The following is a 25,156-nucleotide window of genomic DNA, read 5'->3' on the forward strand; positions in this document are numbered from 1 at the left end:
GGTTCCCAAATTTGTTCTAATAATGTGACTTTATTTTTTAAATTATATGTTATTTTTCCAATGGAATACATTTATTCATTTCCATGTACCATTGCTGTACTCTCAGGCTCTCTTCTGATTTCCAAGTTGACATTATACATTTTTTTGCTACAGCTAAGGCTATCATAATAAATCTTTTTTGTGCTTCATCCAGTTTGAGACCTAATTCTTTACTTCTTATATTACTTAGAAGAAAGATCTCTGGATTACTTGGTATGTTGCTTTTTGTGATTTTATTTAAATTCCGATTTAGATCTTCCCAAAACTTTTTCACTTTCTCACATGCCCAGATTGTATGTACTGTTGTTCCCATTTCCTTCTTACAGTGAAAACATCTGATAATGTTGGATCCTATTTTTTTTTAAACTTTTGGGGTGTGATATATAATCTGTGTAACCAATTATACTGTATCATGCGTAACCTTGTGTTTATTATATTCTTCATAGTTCCAGAACATAACTTTTCCCATGTTTCATTTTTTATCTTTATGTTTAAATCTCTTTCCCACTTTTGTTTGGGTTTATAGCTTATTTTATCATTTTCCTTCTCTTGCAGCATGATGTACATGTTTGTTATAAATCTTTTAATTATCATTGTGTCTGTAATCACATATTCAAAGCTGCTTCCTTCTGGTAATCTCAGTCTGTTTTCCAATTTATCCTTTAAGTAGGCTTTCAATTGATGGTATGCAAACATGGTACCATGAGTTATTCCATATTTGTACTTCATTTGTTCAAATGTTAATAAATTATTTCCCAAAAAACAATTTTCTATTCTTTTAATTCCTTTTCTCTCCCATTCTCTAAAGGAAAGGTTATCTATTGTGAAAGAGATTAACTGATTTTGCGTCAATAATAATTTTGGTATTTGGTAATTTGTTTTTTTCCTTTCTAAGTGAATCTTCTTCCATATATTGAGTAAATGATGCAATACTGGTGAGCTTTTGTATCGTACCAGCTTTTCATCCCACTTATAAAGTATATGTCATTCACACAACTTTACTGATTAAAAAAACATTTGTATTGAATGAAAGTACAGTGAAACCTCATTAGAACGCGATTATCTGTGGGCACTCTGACATATATGCATCAGTTCCACAACTTGGCTGTAGCGCAGTATGAAATCTTGGACCCCAACTACTGCGTTCTAATGAGGTTTTACTGTATTTAGTAACGATTCTATAACTTCTTCAGGAATTAATGTGAAAAGAAGTGGGTAATATTGTTCTGTCAATAACAATCACAACAAATTTAAAAAGTACCATCAACAAGCAAATCAATTGCAATTCAGATTCAAACAAACCCAAAAGTGCCACATCATGATAAGCAAAATAATGAGATTTACATGGTCTCATTTACACAATGAGACCAAAAACTAATATTGCATCTCTGGAACAGAACCACGATGTACCACAGACAGAAAAATCTGTAAGTGCATGAAGGACATATCTGTGACTGCTACAAAGGTCAATACTACCTATTTATTGTTATGTGAGTTTTAAGTCGGGTTCGGTGTGTTCACAGAGACGTGAGTCCATAGAAGCTGACAAACAAGGAGTAATCTTTATTGTACACACAGAGAAATCGTAACGGGGAAGTCACAAAACACAATACTAGAGACTACATAGGCATTCACATCAGATACAGCAATCTCCGATACCAGTGGCCACTTACTCTCTCTCTCTCTCTCTTTATTACGCACATGAAGTAATATACTGTTACTGACACACTCTTACAAGACCGGGAATTCAATGCACATTCCTGGTTCCCTGTACCAACGGGGGGGGGGGGGGGGGGGGGGGGGCCAGGGGAGTGAGCAGCTCAATACTAAGTATTGGCAAATAATACTACAGTCCCTCTCTAAGTGTAGTGCACACCTTACCAACGATTCCTCCAGTGATGTCCACAGTTTGCAACCTGGCATAGAGCAGCGTTCGTAGTCAGAACCAAAGAGCAGAGAAACTGTGCTACAGCACATGGTGGACTTTTAAAGTTCAGTGAGCTGGGGCATCTAGCTCAGGTAATCAGTAAGTGATTTAAAGGGGCCAATGGTCAGGTGTGCACTAATGGGTGGGCAGAGTCCAACCTTGATTGGCAGGCAATGCAACTTCCAACTAAATTCCAGACAGGTCATCTGACCTTCCACAATCCACATTTCCACCAAGTTCCATTCAGAGAGCCTGCATAACCCTCCACAATCTACACTACATTCCACCCCTTGGAACTCACACCACTTGCCAATCATCTATAGACATAACCAACAACATTACATACAATGGTTAACAGAAAAAGAAACCTGATTTTCTTTTGTTTCTGCAATAAAGGTTTGTTCAATCTAGGATTTTTATTATTCCAAATGTAAGAAGATATCTTAGAATATACCTTGTAACACAATATTTTAGGGACGAAGGAAGGTATTGCTTGAAAAGTATACAATTTTTACCAAAGTTTTTATCTTTTTAATTGTGTTAATATGACCAACTAATGATAGCACCATTGGAGACTGTCTGGAAAGTGTTTGTTTCATATATTCTTTTGGGGAGATAATTATATTTATACAGATGCTTAAAATTTCTCGTAATTTTAATACCCAAATAAGTAAATTGGTTCTTAACAACATTAAAGGGTATTTGATTGTATAAATACTCCTGATTATTAATAGGAAAAAGTTAATCCTTATAAAGATTAAATTTGTATCTTGGAAAACTATCAAATTCAGAAAGTAGGGACAGCATAAAAGGAATAGATTTCTTAGGGTCAGAAATAAACAATTATAAATCATCCACATATAATGAAACCCTTTCTTATCCTGATATCCATCCAAATGCCTTCAAAATATTGTAACCACCTCCATCATCTCCTCCGGCAGCTCATTCCAGATAGTTAACACTGAGTGGAAAAAAAAACATACCCATCAGAGCTCCTTCAAATCTCCCCTTCCCTCCTTAAATGTATGTCTTCTAGTTTTTGACTCCACTACCTGGGAACAATATTCTGATTATACCCCACATAAGTTTATAAATATCCACAAAGTCATGCCTTAGCCTCCTATGCTCCATAGAGAAAAAAAAACTATCTAATAACTCTTTAGAAATAAAGTCCTTCATTCCAGGCAACATCCTGTTGAATCTCCTCCGTACCCTCTCTTCTGCTACCTCAGTAAGAGTATGAGCCAGAACTGCACACAATATAACCAAAAGTTGTGCACAACTACATCTCACCTCTTAAACTCAATGCCTCAGCCTATGAAGATATGCATAATAAATGCCTTTGTCACTATACTATCCATCTATGTTGCCACTTGTAGGGAGCTATGGACTCGCACACCAAGGTCCCTTTGTACATCAATGTTTCTCAGGTCTCAGCCATTTACTCTATGCCTTTCTGAAATTCCCAAAGTACATAACATCACAATTGTCTGGATTAAATTCCATCTGCCACCAGGTCCCTTTTAAAATCATATCCCTTTCATATTAGATCGAGGACATCCAATTTTAATTTACCCTAGTTAAAAAAACCTATGACAACCTACCTTATCTATGCCCATCATGATATTATATCGTTGTACAAGATCACACCCGAGCCTCCAGGGAGAATTTTTTAATTTAGACATACAGCATAGTAATGGCTTCTTTTGACCCATGACCCCATGCTGCCCAATTACACCCTGGTACGTTTTGAAGGGTGGGTGGAAACCAGAGCACCTGGAGGAGAACCTTTTTTTTTTAAAAAAAGCTAGAGCATGGTAACAGATCCTTCCAACCCACAAGCCCAGGTCTCCCCCAATACACCAGTTAACCTACAATCCCATATTTTATTTAAAGAGGGCAGAAACTGGAGAATCCAGAGGAAACCCATGCAGACACGGGGAGTACGTACAAATTCCTGTTGGACAGCGATGGATTCAAACCAGGGTCACTGGCGCTGTAATCGCGTTGCGCTAACCAATACACTAACCATGCCTATTAACCACTACACTAACAATAGCTAGAAAAGGCCCAGCCTATTTAGCTTCTCCTATATCTCAAGTCTGTCAGTCCAGATAACACCATTGTCAATCTTTTTTGCACCCTTTATAGCTTAGTTACTGCACAGAATACTCCAAGTATGGTCTCACCAATATCTTGTATAGTTGTAATGTGAGGTTCCAACTTGTGTATTTACTATACAGTTGTAACACGATGACCCAACTCATGTACTCAATAGATTTATATTTCAAAATGATAGACACAGATATTAAGAAATATAGCCCATCATAATTAGCAATGGTTCTCAACCTTTTTCTTTCCACTCACATACCACTTTTAAGTAATCCCTATGCCATCAGTACTCTGTGATGAGTAAGGGATTGTTTAAGGTGGTATGTGAGTGGGAAGGGAAGGTTGAGAACCACTGTTCTAGACCAAATTGTAACTGAAATATTTTGCTTGAGAAAAATTGTCATTGGTCCATTTTCTTTGGAGTTATGAAACCCTGCACATAACAAGTCAATTAGATAAAATTAAAACAGTGATTTTCAAACTTTTTGTTTCCACCCACATACCACCTTCAACAATCCCTTATTCATCACAGACCACCAATGGCATAGGGAATATTAAAGTCGTCATTCAGAGCCAGCTCTTCAGTGCTTGACGTCCTGTTTTGCGGAAACTGCCAAAATGTTCGGCCTGGAAGTCAGCCTGAAGAAAACTGAGGTCCTCCATCAGCCAGCTCCCCACCATGACTACCAGCCCCCCCACATCTCCATCGGGCACGCAAAACTCAAAACGGTCAACCAGTTTACCTATCTCAGCTGCACCATTTCATCAGATGCAAGGATCGACAATGAGATAGACAACAGACTCGCCAAGGCAAATAGCGCCTTTGGAAGACTACACAAAAGAGTCTGGAAAAACAACCAACTGAAAAACCTCACAAAGATAAGCGTATACAGAGCCGTTGTCATACCCACACTCCTGTTCGGCTCCGAATCATGGGACCTCTACCGGCATCATCTACGGCTCCTAGAACGCTTCCACCAGCGTTGTCTCCGCTCCATCCTCAACATTCATTGGAGCGCCTTCATCCCTAACGTTGAAGTACTCGAGATGGCAGAGGTCGACAGCATCGAGTCCACGCTGCTGAAGATCCAGCTGCGCTGGGTGGGTCACGTCTCCAGAATGGAGGACCATCGCCTTCCCAAGATCGTGTTACATGGCGAACTCTCCACTGGCCACCGTGACAAAGGTGCACCAAAGAAGAGGTACAAGGACTGCCTAAAGAAATCCCTTGGTGCCTGCCACATTGACCACCACCAGTGGGCTGATATCGCCTCAAACCGTGCATCTTGGCGCCTCACAGTTCGGCGAGCAGCAACCTCCTTTGAAGAAGACCGCAGAGCCCACCTCACTGACAAAAGACAAAGGAGGAAAACCCAACACCCAACCCCAACCAACCAATTTTCCCCTGCAACCGCTGCAACCGTGTCTGCCTGTCCCACATTGGACTGGTCAGCCACAAACGAGCCTGCAGCTGACGTGGACATTTACCCCCTCCATAAATCTTCATCCGCGAAGCCAAGCCAAAGAAAGAAGATGTGAGTGGAAAGAAAAAGGTTGAGAACCACTGATATTTTAAAATCAGGTAATCAGTAAGTGATTTAAAGGGGCCAATGGTCAGGTGTGCACTAATGGGTGGGCAAAGTCCAACTTTGATTGGCAGACGACATTGTCTCCGACATTGGAGACGGTTAATAATCCAATCATACCTTATTATAAAATTTAAGGTAAAAATAGAAAAACAATTTTGCTGCAAAGTTTATAAAATCTCAGCAATTTACCAGATTTCCTTTTCTAATCCTAGTTTAATCTTCATCCTGGTTTGAATCCTGCAATTTGCCTTTTCTTCAATGTATCAACTTCAAAATACTCATCATTAAATCCTTCAATTACCTTGCTTCACCACCAACCTTACAACTTAATTGTCTTCTACCAGGACTCAATCTTTCTTATTTACTCCCCATTCTCAATGGAAAGACCTTTCACATCTTCTCTTAAACATTAATTACTTTTACGAATTCTGATATCCTTGCCCATTCCATTTCCAAAGGCCAATTTACTTTTGCTTTGCAATTCTTGATGTCGAATGTTAAATGCATTAGATATCATAATACAATGTTACTTTTGACTTATTCAATATATTTTAAGTAAATTACATTCATAATCTCACACAGATTATTTATTGTAATACTTAAATTTGAAATGTATTTATTACTTATAATTTACAATGTTTGATATGTTCCACAGAGAACTACATGGCAAGTTATACATTCCAGAATTTCATGCCTACATGCAAGCCATACATACAGAGATACAGCACAGTAACAGGCCTTATTGGCCCATGAGCGTGCACCACCCAATTATACCAATGGACCCAGAACCCCCAGTATGTTTTTTTTTAAGGCTGGGAGGAAACTGGAGCCCCCGAGGAAAACTCACACAGACAGAAGAACGTACAAACTCCTCACAGATAGTGTGGGATTCGACCCCGATCGCTGGCACGGTAACAGCATTGCATTAACTGTGCCGCCCAAGTACAGAATATAATAGAGATCAGACTTACCTTTGCTCCATTTATGTTCTCGCAATTGAGATCATAGTGCTTTGTAAATTACTGAGACAAGGGCCAAGCACACTTCATGTCTGATTCCCCTCAACTTTACAGACAGATTTAACATCCCTTGAAAGCTACATTCATTTGAATATAGCTACCAAATTTCATTAAATTTAATTTAACCAGGTCCTTTTTTTAATTTGTTTTGTTGTACATTAATAAACAACTATTTTATATGTTTTATAAATGTTTATTTTTTTTTTTTTAAATCAAGTTCAACTGGTTCTGATCTTCAGAAATATTTCTGAAGTACTTCGGAACCACATTGTCAATGGTATCAGGGAAGTGCCACAGGATGCTTCATCAATCTCACAAGCCCAATCCACTCATAGGATGGCTGTAGAATCAAGACTATATAGTTAAAAGCCACCTAAGCAGAAAAGGCTAATATATCCATGAAGTAAGCACATAGGTTGAGTGTAAGCAATGGGTTGGATGAAGAATGATCAGCTCAATATTGCTGATAATATGGTTGCATTGCACAATGTCTCTTCATTTCACCCATTCCATTTTATTCAATCGTTTTACAAATACACTATACACACCATCAATAAGATTAGAACAAATGTGCACATCCATGTGACAAAACATTCCTATTTAAATTTAAAGGTGTGCCCAAACTATAAAATTGCATTCATTCTAGATTATTTTCTAATTTTATTCTACAGATGTGTCATTGACTTATATGCTCCTCCAATTACTGAAACATTTTTCCTTGGGAAAATAACCCACAATAACATATTCAGTGGCACAGATGCAATGACAGATAATGACATAGCCATTGTATCTCACTAACATATCTGCAACATTTATTAATACTTCCAGTGATAGATACATTTGTTAGGATTCATATTGCTATGTTTACTTATAGACAATGTGATTTATATTGTCTTGGACTTAGATACCAATAGTGATACTCAGACGCAAAGTACATACGCTCATTGATAATGATGGACATAGTACCATAAAACATTTGATATGACAGGTCCTCTTCCACACTCACTGTCATTTTGCAATCAAATACATTCGCAGCAATAAACTGGTTTGAAACTTACCATTTCCCTGTGTATAGGAGTTGTCAGGCGAGTTTAGAGTGACTATGTTAACGTGACTTTTCAGAATTTGAATGATTTCATTCAGTTGTTCTCTATTACTGTCGCAGTCTAAAAAAATCTCAAACTCAGAGTTCCTCCGTTTGGATTTTCGTGACTCGATGTGAACCAAATTCACGTGTTTCTCCTGGGGAAGGAAGACTCAATACATGAAACCACAAGGTATGAATTGAAATTGCTTAAAATACTTTAAATAACTTCCAACACTTGACACCTCTCAATTATTGTGCAATATTGAACTGTGAAATATTCCAGATTAACTCTTGGAGTGTCTATTTCTCTTCAACTAAACTTTAATAGAAGAAAGCAGACAAACAAACAAATACAGAGGAGTCAATGCAGAGTTTGATGACTGAACATACTTGGGTCTTAATTGAACAACTGCTTGAGATTCAGGTCCTCAACTCAGCTCCTAACAGAACATCCATGCAGACTAATTAAGCAGAATTCAAATACATTGGGTCAAATACAGTCTGTCTCAATTGACAATTGCTTTTGATGTGTAAAAAGGTTCTTAATTAACGTGAAAAGGCACAAGTTGCACGATGTTTAAAAAAAACATTAATTGTTAATTGCAATAGAAGATGAAAACACTGAGCATGCTCAACAGGACAGTCAGTATATTTGGAGACAAACAGAATTTACATAAAAAGGACTGCTGGATGAACTCAGCATATATGGAGAAAAATGACAGTCAACATTTTGGATCAAAACCCTTTTGTTTAACACCACTTAGATCCCAGTATCTTCAGGTCTCCATTTCTAGAGATTTTACATTTCCTTTTTTTTTTAACCCCCTCCCCCCACCCCAAGATTTTACATTTCAAGTTGATGATCTTTCATCAATAACAATGTCTTTTATTCTTGCATTTCATTCTTTCCAGCATGATAATGTTTTAGTTTCAGATTTCTAAATATTCACTGGGCTTCACTTTACTAGTTATTAATTTATAACTAAACATTCTTCATGCTTGATAAAGGGCAACAAAGTTGAACTCATGCACTTTTGTTCAGGGTAGAATAAATAGGTTGATTTAGTTAATTGCTGACAGAGTTCAATGAAGCAAGAAACATGTATCAAAAGCTAGGTAGCATCAACAGAATAAAAATCAGATTCTGATTAACCCAATTTAGATGGTAAGCGATCTGTGACCCCCCCCCCCCCCCCCACCTACGAACACAATTTGTACCTGCCATCATTTAAGTTCTCAATAAGCAATTTATCTGTTTAATTTAGACTCCCAAACACAGACATCCTTCCCACATTTCTGCTGATAACAATTTAGACTCAATGGGATTTAGGCCAGTTTAGGATGTGAAATGCAGTTGTAAACTTGTAGATGCTTGCTGATTGAGCAATACCATAGATTTTATTTTAATCAACTAATCTAGATTTACAAATGTTTATTATGCTTTTATGATACCATCTAATTGAACAATTGTATATCTAGATTAATTATACTTTTGGGATACCAGAAGCCTACATGGTCTAGTGTTGTAAATATACATTCACGTCAGTAACTGCGTACCAAATGTGTAACTGTGAAATGTTGAAGCACTGCAGTTTTAGTCTGGTTGGCACCGATGGGAAAAACTAAAATTACAGAAAATAAATCCAATGTAAATAGCATAGATTTGACGAGGCAACATTATTTTCTACAATACAAAGCAAATTGTATGCTCAATCAATTTTTGAATAGATAAGGGACATCGAAGGGATGTGGGACAGCCAACTTGTAATAATGATAGGTTGTAGGTTCAAAGAAAATGGGTATCTTAAGAAGTCATAACTGTCCTGTGACAGCTGACCTGAACCTTCTCACTCTCAACAAATGTTAGAATTAGAGGTTAGTGTTTGGGGGTTAATGTTTGCAGAGACTGGAGTCTCAGCATATAAATCTACTGTGGGGCCGTGTAAAAGACAGGTAAAGTGGCACAGCAGTTAGTGCAGCTGTATCATAGCTCTACAGCCCAGATTCGATTCAGACCTCTGTTGAAGTCCATATACACTGTACATTTTCTCTATGGCAGGTTAATTGATCAATATTAACTTACTCCTGGTGCAAGGATAATCAGGCTGAAATTGATTGTCATGTGTATGATTGAGAATGGGTTATAGGGGAACTGAATTGACAGTGTAGACTTGAGACTGAAAGTTCACCATTTACATCCAAAGAAATTTAAAAGGATGTGAATTTCTTGTAAGTGAAAATAAAATCTATGATGCTATCAAAATGGGTGAAGTGGTGTCACCTGGAACAGTCTCAGTGCCTTTGCCAGACCGCCAACCTCATTCTTCAGAGAGAATACCACAGCCACTCGCCCCCGCTCCACCGACACGTTGCAATTCTCCTTATTCTCTTCAATCTTGCAGAAATTTGATTTGTTTATCTGCAGGATGTTAAAATAAATCAATAATGACAAAAAGTGACAGGGACACTCCTGAGAGGTTATGCTACAGTGCCTAATGATGACATTAGGTTGTCTCACCAAAACTGGATATGATTGACAAATGCATGAACCTAGTATGTCTACAGGTAACATTCATCAAGAGGCAACAAAATGTGAAAGTGGACACGAGGCTGACAGGGCAGAGGAGTCATTGCACAAGACTCTCTACATTTAACTGGATAGTTAAAAGTGGACAACTACTGAATAATGGAGAAGAGGCTCTGGAGAAAAATGATTGATGATAAAAGCTGCAAACAGGTCTGGAAAGTGAGTGATAGTACATCACAGGGGCTTTACATTAGAGGTATCTCAAAGTATTATTTAAAAGACATGGGAATAGAGAAGATAGGGTTAATTATTTCACATTTGTGTGTTTGTCCGTGCCTGGTAACCCTTTGAGTCATTGGTTATTTGACCACTGTGTCTATTGTAATTACCATTTGTGTGCATTAAGTACTCTATGTATCTTTATTAAAAACTTTGTTAGTCTGTGTGCATTTAGTCGCTGTTCAGGGGTCATTGTTCGGAACATTAATACCTACACATTACAGTGCTATAATTTTCTGTAACAAATCAATAAATTAAGAGCATGATTAGGTCATCTGAGCTCTCAGACTGGCTTCCCTATTTAATAAGTTCATGACCAATTTGATTGCATCCTCAACATACATAGAAACCTTTCCACCCCTTCAAGACTCCATCTACTTCTACCTTTAAAATATTCAGACTCTACAACCACTCCCATTTGAAGAAGAAAACTCCAAAGACCCTGCCAGAATTTTTTAAATCTCACATCTGACTTAGAAGGGCAGCCCTTTTTAACAGTTATTCTAGTTCTAGATTTTTCTGCAACATTCTCTTCGCATGAATCTTGTCAAAATCCCTCAGGATCTTGTGTATTTTTAATCATATTCACTTCTCAGCTGACATAAGCCGAACCTATTGACCTTTCTTTTAAAGGCATAACTAGAATGGGCAGATTTAGTCTCATAAACCTTGTCTGAACTACTTCTAATATATCTCATTCCTTACACAGGTTGTCAATACTGCACCCACTACTCGAGATAGGGGTTCACCATCTCTTAATAACTGAAGTATTACCTCCCTAATTTTGTATTCGATACCACTACTAATAAACAATAACATCCTGCTGACTTTTCTAATTACTTGCTGTACTTGCAAATTATGCTCAAGGATTTTCACATCCCTCTGCAGTTCAGAGCTGTAAAATCTCTATTGCTTTATATGGAGGACAGCAAGATTAGCACAACCTATTACAATGCCAATGACCTGGGTTATTTGCCACTGTTTATTTGTACCTTCTCCCCATGTCCACGTGGGCTTCCTTCCACCTTCTAAAGACACAGGGTTAGAAGATTAATTCATCACATGCGTACATCTAAAATTTTTTGTCCTTCCAAAATGGATCATTTCACCTTTCCCATATTGTGTTCTATTTGCCCTCTCACTGAACCTTTCTATATCCACTTGAAGTTTTCCTGTGTTGACCTCACAACTTTTTCACCTCCCTTAGTCCAAGTGATTTCTATAAATGGAAGAGTTGAAGTCCAGTTCAATTCCTTGTAACATCATGTGCAGAGTAAAATAATTTATACTAGGTATTTTCTATAATTCAACACAGGTTCTCTAGTGTTACCTGCTGCATTGAGCTTGTATTTTCTCTGAGAGAAACTTTTAAGGTGGAGTATTATCAAATGCCCTCTAGTTATCCAAGGACAGTACATATACTATAAATGGTAAATGGCCGAAATTGCACTTTATTTTGCCAAGTTAATCACAGTAATATTTTACACCATAGATGGGAGCTGATAACCTTAAAGCAGGGGTGTCAAACTCAAATTCATGGAGGGCCAAATTTAAAAACTTGGACTAAGTCGAGGGCCGAACTAAATATTTATTGAAAATTTTCAACATCTGCATGTTTTCTCTTCTTTCAACACGTAATGTTAAACTTTTTCTTCTTAAAATAAATGTTTAATAATAGTTTTGAATAAACTCTTTCCAGAAGCATTAACAAATGAGAAATAAAATATTCAATAAATAATATTTCTCTATAGAGGATTTGTCAAATGTTGCTAGTGTGCTGTCAAATAGTAAAATCTGAGGGCTATTGAGAATGTGGGAGAATAACATGATTCTTGAAACAATCAAATGGGTGACTGATTGTGGGCATGAACTCTAGCAGGGTTATTTGCCATGCCCTTTTTCCATTGGTACAGATATCCTTTGATTGACACACTTTTCAAGTTTTATGCCTAATGAGCTTGTATCCAGGTGCAGGACCATTTTTAACCAGGAATATATTTATCACTGTGACATGAAACTATTGGAAGATCGTTTTATCCTGAGATTAAAGTTCATAATCCTTACTCAGGCCCGTGTGCGGGAGGGCGGGGTTTGCGGGCAATCGGGTTGGACAACGACAGTGCGGGGGTATCGGCTCTCGCTGCAGGGCGGCATCTGGGCGGATCAGCGGCCCTGTCACCGTGAGTCACGGGTCAGCCTGCGGCAGGGAGGGGGAGTGGGCAACGGTCCTGGCGAGGTCAGGCCCCCCCTGAGTTTCTGCTGGACCCCCTTTGACCTGCTGAGTTTCTCCCTTCTGGTGTTTTTACGAGAATCACAGACTTTCGCTCATACATTGATGAGGGGGATCAAGGGCCAAACATTGTCAGGTACCTCTCTGCTGGATAAAGGATACGGTTTAACCCGCTGAGTTTCTCCAGTGTTGGGTTTTCACGAGGTAGAGTCAAAGGGCCGAAGGGCCTGTTTCTGATCTGTAATGTTCTACGGACCCTGCTCTTCTTTCCGTGCCGGTGTCCCAGGACCTTTCCAGGGCAGTCTCCGCGCTCATGACCGCGCTGGGATCCCGGTCAGCGGTGGAGGAGCAGGTGAGCGTGGCTAATCCCGTTCCAGCCCACGCCACTCCCGAGATTGGCGGGGGGTTCCACCCTACCTGCCCGACCAGCCTCGCTCTCCATGTGTACTCCGGGCACCTGCCGCTGGTCTGGTGAGAAGGCGCAGGCCGGCCGGCACCCCCATCGCCCGGCGGGGAGCCCCAATCTTCCCTCCGGCATCCCGACTCCATCCAAGAAACACTGTGCCACTGGGGTTCCGGGTGCTGGGAAGCGGCCTTGGCTTCCCCTGACACCGGCCAGGCCACGCTGCGGTGGGGGGGTGGGCGGGGGGACACGACAGCGTGTTTATAAAACCACCCACCACTACTTTTCAAGGACCAGGATTTTTCTCTCTCTCACCCTGGGACACAGCGGTTACTGTGCATGCGCTATACTGGCGCGGCGGCCAGCGGGCCACCTCTAATACATTTTTGATATGATCTTGCAGGCCAAATATAATTATATTGTGGGCCAAATTTGGCCCGCGGGCCAGAGTTTGACATGTGTGCCTTAAAGGGAAGGAGAATAGATGTGTGTGACCCGAGTGAATGGAACTGACAACCATGGATGCCATGAGCATTCAATCAGATCACATGTTGGTTCGTTTAAAGCAGTGGTTTTCTTTTTAAAATATTTTTTAATCATTTAACATAAAAGCATAAATACAAAATTGACAATTACATAATAATTTATTGATATAAAAGCATGCACAAAAAACTCAATGAAAAAAGTAGATAAAATCTCAGCAGTAATTGCTTGTAATACCTCAAAAACATTTAATTAAAATGATCCATGCAACCATGTTAAACCCATTTATTGAAATAACTTGTATAAAATAAAGTTAAAAAGGAAAAAGAAAGAAACACTAAAATTAACCCCTCCCTATCTATCCCCTCCCTCTAATCAAGGTTACCTTTAGAATTAATAAAAGAAAAATCATTATTGTCTGTTCTCCGGGGGTCATCAGTGGTTCCTCATTAAAGAACCAGAACATATAATAATTGTCAATTCTTCCAATTATAAAGCAATTCTAAGAATGGGCCCCACAATTTCATAAATTGAAACTTTCTATCTTTAATATTATATCTAATTTTTTCTAAACTTAAGGAGGACATTACATCATATAACCACTGCATATGAGTAGGGAATTAATCATCTTTCCATTTCAGTAAGATTGCTCACCTGGCCATCAACATGGTAAAAGCTAAAACTTTTTCCTAAGACGCCAATATAAGTTTATCTGAATCACAAGAAAAACCAAACAAAGCAATTAACGAGTAGGTTCCAAATTAATCTTAAGAACTGTTGATAAATCAGAAGATTTCATTTACAAATGGAATATTAAATTATTGTCTGGAAAGACAGATAACCCCATTCTAAAACACCTAATTTGGATATGGCAACAAATTAATAACTGTATAGGTCTAAAAGTGGGGTTATCTTCAAAAAGATCCTTGTATCAAAATGAGTTAATACCAATGACATTTGGAAATAAAACCCTGGACACTTGGCACCATAAAGGGATCAAATGTATTGAGGATTGTTATGAACAAGAACAATTTATGTCATTTGAACAGCTAAAAAATAGATAGCAGAAGAAAGTTCTATTTGACAAATCCTATCTTCAATTAAGATCCTTTTTGAGAGAGAGTTTAGGACCAGCCACGACCCTGCCAATGTGTAGTGATGTGGAGGTTCTTCTTCAAAAGGGGGTCTCAAGTAAATTTATATCTAAGGTCCATTTCCTATTGCAGAGCAATAGGTCAAAACCAGGCTTGGACAAACCAAGGGAAAGGTGGGAGAGAGATTTGGGAAAAAGGATTCAAAAACAATATTGGTCAAAATTGTGCTCAATTATATGACATCATTTATTAATGTCAGATATAGATTGGTATAATGCAATTTTATGCACCAATTATACCCTACAGCACAAACCTGAAATTCCAGGCTTGTGTTTTAGGTGCATTATAGAGGTTGGAACATTCAACCTGACTATTCTTAAAAGTAAGATCCTTTTTGTGTAACCTCCCATTGGAACCAGAAATAAATTTATTAAGCAATTTTATGGTTATTAGCACAAAACTATCCAAATATTAAATACAGTTTGTGAGGATTGCACTAGCAGTAGCCAGGAAATGTATAACGGTTACATGGAACTCTGATCCTTCCACCCCCCCCCCCCACCCCTCTTATTACTCACTGGAATATGGAAATACAAAGTTGTGCCCCCTGTAAAAAAAAAAATTAACAATCTCAGACAGAAATACGATGTGTTTGTTAAAATATGGCAACCTTATTTGAATCATACTGGCTTAAGAATATAATTAACTTCCCTGAAAAGGTTTGCATAATATAGTTAAGGTTAATATCGTTGAATTCCTGAAGATCAAGATATGGACTAATTAATGAAGGCAGCTCAAAAACACCTTTTTTATGTTTGCAGTTGGTGGGAGGCAGGGAGGAGATTTGGGCAATCATATGCGACACTATAATTTTAAAATACTATTTATATGATGTATATAACAAGACTATACAAGTCTTGTAAAAATTAAAATAAAATATATTTTTTTAAATTGTTGATAAAGTTTTGAAAATGACTTTCCAGAATCTCTCTCAATTTGGGTGCTCCCAAAACATGCTGATCAGGGAAGCTTCAAAATTTTTACATTTCTCACATAATGGATAATATCTACATTAAAAACAAGATAATTTAAGTTTGAAAATATGAGTTCCATATATCACTTTAAGTAATCCCTATATCTTCAGTGCTCTGTGATTCGTAAAGGATTATTTAAGGTGGTATGTGAGTGGGAAGGTTGAGAATCACCGCCAATCACTGAAATATTTTGCTTGAGAAAAATTGTCAATGGCCCACTTCCTTTAGAGTAATGAAACTGTGCACGATTGAAACAGTGGTTGTCAAACTTTTTCTTTCCATTCACATACCATCTTAAGTAATCCCTTACTAATCACAGAACACCTACGGCACTTAAAGTGGTAATGTGAGTGGAAAGAAAAAGTTTGAAAACAACTGGTTTAAAGTAAGAACATTTAAATTTCTGTGTGAAGGCAGTTCACATCAGGTATACTCGCAGTTTAAAAAAATGACAAGATTAGATTATGGAAAATAAGGAAAGGCTTCTTTAAAAGAATAATTAGCATTTTTAACATGTTCAGCAATTAAAACCCAAAGAAGTGAAACTCCGTGCTGGTCATTCATTTTCTGGACCCGACAGACTGATCAACAACCAACACAACTTACCTTTAAAAGTTGTGTTGTACAGAATGAACAGAACTTTTTTAAAAACTAAAACAAATGTCGTTTTATCAACTTCACACTTTCCCATGGTTTTCAGTGGTAGATGGGACAGGACGGTCACCCACAGCGACCAATGGAGCCGAACATTGCGGGACCGTCCGCTTCAAGAGCCTAAAAACAACCTGCCGTGTGTGACGTTAAATTGGTTAACACAGTGAGCCTCATGGATATTTTAACAACATGCGTGGACCCAGGACACTTGCCCATTGTATCCACCGCGAAGGTTAACGTTTTCTTCGCGTGTGTTAATCCTTTCGGACACGCGATCGTTGTAGATTTGCGTTATCAGCCCCGCCAATTTTTCAATCCTATTTATTTCTGCGTGCAAAGTTCATCCCCCAATCCATCTTAATTTGACAAGAGTTTAAATGCAGGTCGGCTATGAATAGCTGGCTCTGAGCGTTGGATTAAACAGGGCTCTGAGTGTTGGATTAAACAATTTCATCTCCAACTCTTATTGCCCAGAAGTAGAAAGACGAGTTGGTGATATGATCCCCTCCGCCAGTTCACTGCTCTCTATTTCCTAACTCCTTAATTAACAACGCGAAATTCATCATGAATCATTCTTATTCACTCTCAGCTCCCGGGAGAGTGTCGTGGATTCAAATACCGCAGGACGTGCTCAGAGTGGGAGAATGTCGCGTCCTTCAAAGGAAGCAGGGATGAGATCCACTCGGACAAATCTCTTTGATCAGGCACAAATCTAATACTTTAAATCCAGTCGAATGGAGGCGGCAATGGGTCACAGCCAGGGAACCCCCTGAAAGTTTACTTTTATGAATGATCGGACTACTCATTCTTCCCTTCTTTCAGTACAAATGTGTTGAAGAGTTTGGTATTATATTTGCATAGACGATTCCGACCCCTCCCTCTCCTCCCCGAGTCTTGTCAAAGCGCCTGTTGGCGCAAGAACATTGCGACTCAACCCTGGAAATGTTCGGTTCTCAGATTGAAAGGAACATTGAGTGTGTATTGGAAGAAACGTCCCTTTCATGGTTATCGGGAATCCTCGCCACGCCCCACACAGGCCGTGAATGCTGCAAATTGATCGGAAAGTACTCGGTCATTCTACTCAATGGCCAAAATTCCCTATGGTTTAATACCCATTTCCTAACTTATCTAATTCCCGTCGAAATGCGTCTTACGGACGCCTTTGGATGTGTTGACATAAAGCACAAAAGAAAACCTTCCCTCTATCCGGGAGACGTTTTAGGGGTGACATCGAACCCGTCTCCTTTTACACTGTCCTCCACGGTCGCTCTTCCCTCCGGGCGACCCCACATTCGTGCATTTCTTCTTCTTCAACGGTTGCGACGAGCCTCCAGCTCACCATCTTTGCCCGTCTGAAGGAATGATCAAGTACAAACTTCGCAAAACACATTTGCCCACGAGCTACCGTGACGAACGCCCCCCAAATCGTTTCAAATCCTTCTCCATTCAAATAATGGGATTGTCTTACAGGAACCATCTGACGGACGGGCATCAAGGCGACTCACCTCGTTGTTCTTCTCGTCCAAGCTGGAGTTCACGGATTCGAAGGATCGTCCTCTTCTGGGCCCTTCATTCTTCAGGGAGGACATATTGCCGAGATCGGAGATGTTTTCCGACCGACCCCTGCCGTGTCTTCCCCCTCGGGTCTCTCCGATGCCGAACACAATGTGCCGCCCGCTCTGTGACGAGGCTGCCCTTCCACCGTCTTGTGCCCTCTTCTCCGCTGATGCGCTCTGCTATTTATACGTGGACTGGGGAACCCGCGCTGCACCGCCCCATCCATCCAACTCCTCTCAATGGTCAAGGAGAAAGTAAACAGAGAAATAAAAGGATCACGCCCCACTCTCCAAACACGGGGCACCCAAGAGGGATGGGCTGTCACCGTTAACCAGAGTCCGCATTTCATCGTTTGTATTGAATTTCCAATCTGGGGACAAACTGTTGCTGGATGACGTTAGAGTTTGAAAAAGTCGGAAAGAAAGTAACTTGTTGCAATGAAGGGAGGAAGCAGACGGAGGTTGGCGCTAGATGAAGGCACAGCTCCAGAAACACGGAGTACAGTGATCGCCGGTCACTTCCAACCGCCTAACTTCGTGGTGTCCAAGGACATGTTCTTCATTCCAACCAGAATCCCTGCACAGAGAGGTTCCGTTAACGACGGTGACCATGCAAAGGAGTGACTTGTTCTACAAGTTCATCGATCGTGAATCAAACAGGGATTTGTTCCCTGAAATTCGCATCTGGTCGTTAGCGGATTCTCCTCCACTCCTTTACTGCATTTACATCTCGTTCGCTCTCACTTCTCTGTTTTATCTATTTTTTCCTCGTAACCGCCTTTTTGTTAAATATTTCACGACACATTTGTTGTCAGTTTTCCCCCATTTTCCCGCTAGTTCACTTATTTTCATTCGTCTTTCCCGAGTTAACCACAAGTGCAAATAATCGATTAGAGGCTTCCTAACGTCTGTACCAACCGAACGAACTTGGAACAGGCAATTTCCCTGCACTGTCGCACACTGCAAACTTCACCTTTCAGAATGACTTGGATTATTTAAACCTAACAGACCTGGTCCTGGAGAAAGCAGCTCGTTTTTCCTTTAAACACATTGCTGCAAAATGATTCAATAAATGCCTTCGACTTGTTGATTTTCTCCTCTCATCGACGTTCTCCCAGTAACTAAACGGGGATCTGTAGAACCAACCCTTTAAATGCAAATACTGTTACCTCCTCTCGTCATCTCAATTACAACCAAAACGTGAAGATCCTGTCTGCAAAGCTCCCAGCTATTGAAACAAATTGAGGAACATACAGAGTCTAGTTCAAATGGAAAATTCCAGCTATTATAAACCGAGTGGAAGGATCTAAAGAACAACTAAAATAGAAAGATCCCAACGTCTGTGGAATGGAAAAATCGAAGTTCTTTCACCGAGTCGATCCCCACCACCACGGGCGACGCAGAAGCCAGCTGGCAGAGCTGCAGACTCGCAGCTCCAGTGACCCGGGTTCAGTCCTGATCTCGGGTGCTATCTCACCCCGTCGGTTCCCTCCCCCCCCCCCCACCCGAGTTTTGTGTTCAACCCTTCAGCACACAGGTTTAAGGAAAGGAGTAGAAGTTATGGAAGAGATCAATGTTTATTGATAACGTCTCCAGCCTTCCTTCTCTTTGAACCAATCTAACAAATTTTTAAAAACAACACCGGGTCAGAAGCAGAACATTGAGCACCATTATGCTGAGCACTGGTACACCTGATGGCTGTATGCTCAGCCCTCTCCTGTTCACGCTGCAGACGCACAACTGCATCGCGACATAGCTCCAACAGTCACTAGGTTTTCAGATTACACAATAGTAGTTGGCCTCAAGTCAGGTAGTGTCTGTGGTTCATTCAGGAATCTGATGGCAGAGGATAAGATGTCCTGTGCTTGTCTTCAGGCTCCTGTACTCCCCCCCACCCCACCCACCCGCCGGCCCCCCCCCCCCATCCCACCCACCGGCCCCCCCCCCCCCCCCCCCCCCATAGTAGCTATTGCAATTATCTTCCTTTATAATCGCTTGGAAAGATGAGAGCGCTGTTGTTTTTGACTCCTTTCAATGAAAAGTCCGTATTAAAGTTGCAATGAATTTTTCCACAGTTTATTAAAACCTTATAGAATTAAAACTATGATAAAACAATTAAAATGATTCTTAAAACAATGATTATAATGATCAATAAAATGGTCAAAAGAATTATTTGGACTGTCTCCATCTTTCCATTCTGACAGAACAAAGGAAAGCTCAAAACTGAATGTTTATCTTAAACATGCAAAAGCTGGCCACAACTTTGAAGTTGGCTGTTACTGGGAGACAATCATGGTCTTTGTAAACAATATTCTCCAGCTTCTTGCAAAATATATTTGCTTCCATTGCAAGTCATTTTCGCAGAGTGAAGAGGGCATGGCCTGGGTGGTGGTGGTCATTGAAGATAGAGGCTACTTTCTTAAGACACCACCTCTTGTAGACGTCCTTGATGGAGTGAAGACTGGTGGTGATGTCGCAGGCCGAGTTAACAACCCTCTGGAGTTTTTTTCTTTTCATGAGCACAGACACCTCTGTACCAGACAGTGATGCAACCAACTGGAATGCTCTCCACATTATACATATAGTGTTCAAGATTCTTCAGTGACATACCAAATCTTCTCAAACTTCTCGCAAAGTATAGCCACTGGTGAGCCTTCTTCATGATTGCACTGACATCGAAGCCCCAGGACAGATAGTCAGAAATGTTGATACCCAGGAATTTGAAGTTCTTGACCCTCTCCACTGCTGACCCCTTGATGAGGACTGGTTCATGTTCTCCTCAAGTCCACAAGCATCTCCTTTGTTTTTGCTTCTGCTGAGTGCAAGGCTCTTGTTGTGACTAGAGAGAAGAGGTGGAAAATCTCATAATACTGAGTCTCATCATTGACAAGACAAAGGAGATGATTGTGGACTTCAGGAGGACCAGAAACAACCATCATCAGGAGGACCAGGAACAACTACACATCAATAACTATGTAATAGAGACAGCACCAAACTCTTTGGAGTCCCCTTAAAAAATGACCTATCATATATACACATCTCCTCACTTGTCAGGAAGATGCAAAAGTGACAGCAATTTCTGAGAAGACTGTAGTGGGCAAGGCCACCGGCCACCATTATGTCATTCTTCTGCAGGAGCTCTATCAAGAGCATCCTGGCTGGCTGCATCACAGTGTGGTATGATTTCTGCAGAGAAATGGATCAGAGGACAATCCAAAGGACCATAAGAGTGGCAGAGAGGATCACTGGAGTCTCTCTCACCCCATTGACATGATCTACCAGGATTGTTGTCTGAAGAGGATGTGAAAAATCATTGAGAACCCCTTCCACCCCTCACACAGCATCTTTCACCTACTCCCATTGGGGAAGAGATACAGGAGTATCACAGCTAGCACCAGCAGGCTGAGGAACAGCTTCTTCCCATGGACAGTGAGAATGCTGAACGATCAAAGGAACTGCTCATACTAACCACGAAGCAATATTTATTTATTTATTTATTTATACATATGAATACTAGTTTGCATTTTGAACAATAGATTGATTATATGACAGTGCACCCATGCTCTGAACCCTATTCTGCTGGGATGTGGAAGGTCTGAATGTTGCAGGTGTAGGCCATCTTAAGAGTACAAATTGCCTTTAGTTCAAAACAGTCTCAAGGCACAAGGCAAAATTTGAAAAGTGTATAATATATAGAAACTTCTTGCAAATACTTGGTGTTTCACCAACTGCAATACCCGACTCCCCTTATCCAGTACCCCATGACGGTACAGGTAGGAAAGCAATACAACAGCAAATGCTGGAATCTGAATCAAAAACAGAAATGCTGGGAGAACTCAACTAATCACTCAGCATCTGTGGAAAGAAAAACTGGTCAGTTCACAGGAAGAGCTGTTGTTTGGAAATATTGACAGGTTTCTCTTACTATGGATGATGTCCTGGTGACCGAGTTCTTCCAGCAATTCTATTTTTGATACAGGTGTTTTGGTGTTTGCTGACATATATTAAACCCAATGAGTGCTGTTATAACAAAAAATGTTTCTGGTATCAGCCTCCTAACAAAACATATTTGGCCAGAACTTATTTTCTCTGTTAAAACGTCCACACGTACCTCTATCTACATAGTTGCTACGGATGCCAACACTGCCTGAGGCTGTCCAGATGCCAATGGTGAGATCCTGCATGTGCAAACCCAACACATCAAGGGGGGAAAGGGAGAAGACCTGGAACAAGTTCACTGACATACAAATGAACAAAACCTTGACAGCTAACCATGCTATATTCCCAACTTAACCACCTTTCAAAACTATAAAAGTCTTTCTGAATGCAAAAAAAAACACAAATAAAGTACTTAGAATACTTTTAAACAATCAGAAATTATCAACTTCAATTAATTCAAAACATTGAAAATGGCCAAATACTTACCCTTTTCCCTAGCATCTGTTTTCCAGTGTTCAGGCGGGAAGTTTCCCTACAGAAATGCTGAGCAATAGATAGATGTCCATATTTCACAGGGGCATTCCACGAATGGAGCAAAATCAGCAAAACCCCAGAAAAGAGTGGGAAACATGTTCGGAATTTCTGCAATTGTACAGGAATTCCAAACTTGGTGACATCATAGAGAGAACTTCCGGGTATTCCGTGGAGAACTGCTGGCATTTCCCAGCAATATTCAACCCAATAGTTCAGCATTTATAACCAATAAATGTGCATACAGCAAGACAACAATTGCACACCAGACTGCCTTTTAAATACTGATTAAATATTAAATGGTAGTATAAAGACAAAGCTGAAGCAAATCCTAACCACCTTTGATTGGCACAAAGCTCTTTCTTATCCATTTGCTCAATGGCCTCCAACCCCATTAGTTAAAGAGCTTGCTGACTACAGCTGCTATTGTATTGCTGGTTCTCTAACCGACCACAGTATGAAATCCTCGTTAATAGTTACACGCAACCTTTCTCACTTGAAAAGAGGAACAACAATACAGAATATTTAGATGTAAAACAATGGGTGAAGTCTAGTAAGATACAATCTAAAAGGAATAAAATAATAATTTTAAGCTATTATTGGAGTCGTGGGGAGTTGTGAAACAGCATCTCAACTTTGCACAAATGAAAGGAACCATAACTCTTTCAGTGGCTGCAAATGTAACCTTGGGCATTTAGCAAGTGAAATAATTGAGAAGATGGATCAACTGTTTCAAAGTTACATTCCAAACGTATGCAAGACTGCTTGCTGACTGCTTTATGGCCAATTGGAATTTCATCCCTTCCACAGTCTGGAGAACTTCCCCATTTATCTCAAACACAGGCAAAAGGGATGAGTTGGGAAGCACCTTGGTTAGCATGTATGAGTTGGATTGGAGAGCTTTATTTAACCATGCGTTATAACTCTATAATTCAAGGGCCAATGCCTGACAAAGTTTAGTAATCATGGCAGCAGTTGTTCAACATGAATAACTTGACTCTGCCCCATTAAAAATTGCACTTTTTAATCAATGCCATATAATCCAGTAACATCTCAAGGTTAACTTTAAGAAAAATACACTGCTTTTTTTAAAAGTGTACTTTTGGGCCTTATTCAGCCCAATTACAAAAAAAAACATCTTCCTTGAGTTTTGTGTATAGTTTATTTTAATAAGCTGTCTTCTGAGGGAGTCCTTGGGATTAAGGATGACCTGCTTCCATTGGGAAGTGGAAGTTGCCTGTGTGTGGGTTGCACAACTAGCTTCTACAAGACCTTGAGAGAACAAGGTCTTGGCCTAAAGCCAAGGTGGCCCAAGACATCAGGAGACCATACTCTGTTACACATGTATCTGCATGAATGTATACACCAAAGCTCTGCTCATCTGATAGAAGAATGCAATCCTGCACATTTTCTTCACCATTTTCTTCCTATTTGCTCCCTCTGCTCCAGTTTTCCCATTCCTTCTCATGCAACCATTCTACCTCCACTACTTTCCTCACTCCAGTTGCTGTCTGCCAACCCTCTCCAGGAGGGAGGCTGCCCCATTTATCACTGGGGCTCCCAGCTACCAATTGCACATCCCTCAATCATGCCCAGACCGAGACCACCCAGAATAAGCAGGCCGGCAAATAACCCAGGAACTCTCCCAGAAAATGTAAGATGATTTTCTTCTGCCTTCCTGATGCTGCCTAATATCAGCAGATTGTGACCTCCTGCTGGGTCTTCCCACGTCACTTCCCATTGGATTCAGAAAGGGGAGCATCTTTATTCAGCAAAAACAGGTTCATGGAGAGTGTTCTAATGTTCAGCAGTCAAGAATGTGCAAATAGCCACATGCCTGGTTCTGAATCATGGGAAAAATTGGAACACTCCATCCTGGAAATCAGGATGCCATATCAAATTTTACATTTTAAATTGAGACATATACCATAGTGGCAGGTCATTTCAGCCCACGAGTCTGTACTGGCCAATTTACATCCAATTAACCTACACCCCTGGTACGTTTCAAATGGTGGGAGGAAACCAGAGCCCCTGGAGAAAACCCACACACACACATACAGGGAGAGTGTTCAAAGTCCTTGCAGACAGTGCAGGATCTGAACCCCAATCCCATTCGCTGGTGCCATAAAGGTGTTGCACTAACCGCTACACCAACCGTACTGTCCTCATTGCTTATTGGAAAATTAAGCATTCTGTTCGACTATGGTTTAAGCTATAGTTAAATTTACAACAGAAAATGGATAAATGTAAATGACAATACAAACAGTAATTTTTATTACCAATATTGCATTACTATTTTCAGAGTGTACAAAACAACTAAAGCTTCTCAATATAAATATTTCAAAAAATATAATTTTTTAAAATACCTCATTTTAAATCATATATTCGCTGTTCAAGACCATAGAATCTTCCCTCTTATCCTTGGCAGCTGGCCATGATGCAAGTTTCTCAGAATTAAAAAATCCTTTGAAGATATTCTGGAATAAAAGATAAAAAATTATTTCTCCAACTCAGGCAGAATTATTATTATTCTAAAAAAAACTCTAACATTTTTGATAGATGTTCCATGAAGGGGCTCGTGATTATATCAGTATTATAATCTTATGTCTTTTGTACCATATTACTGTTCAGTTCTTAACCACTGAATGGTGGG

At 39.9% G+C, this 25,156-nt stretch overlaps 1 protein-coding gene across 3 annotated transcripts in view; it reads right to left on the reverse strand.

The window, feature by feature from the left end:
• Positions 1 to 22,574, reverse strand: part of LOC138744654 (tryptophan 5-hydroxylase 1) — a 41,587-nt gene extending 19,013 nt beyond the window's left edge. The window contains exons 1-3 of one of the 3 annotated variants that reach the window (XM_069901164.1): positions 22,459 to 22,574; positions 10,055 to 10,192; positions 7,745 to 7,928 (exon numbers count right to left, since the gene is read on the reverse strand). In XM_069901164.1, the coding sequence (XP_069757265.1) occupies positions 7,745 to 7,928; positions 10,055 to 10,192; positions 22,459 to 22,473 (337 nt within the window). In that variant the 5' untranslated portion in view covers positions 22,474 to 22,574. Of the gene's footprint in view, positions 1 to 7,744; positions 7,929 to 9,330; positions 9,382 to 10,054; positions 10,193 to 17,982; positions 18,201 to 22,458 lie in introns of those variants that run through there. The other 2 variants (XM_069901156.1, XM_069901173.1) reach the window with 2 other exon arrangements.
• Positions 22,575 to 25,156: the final 2,582 nt, after the last annotated feature.

This window comes from Narcine bancroftii, chromosome 1 (genome assembly GCF_036971445.1).
Source record: "Narcine bancroftii isolate sNarBan1 chromosome 1, sNarBan1.hap1, whole genome shotgun sequence".
Classification (NCBI taxonomy): domain Eukaryota; kingdom Metazoa; phylum Chordata; class Chondrichthyes; order Torpediniformes; family Narcinidae; genus Narcine; species Narcine bancroftii.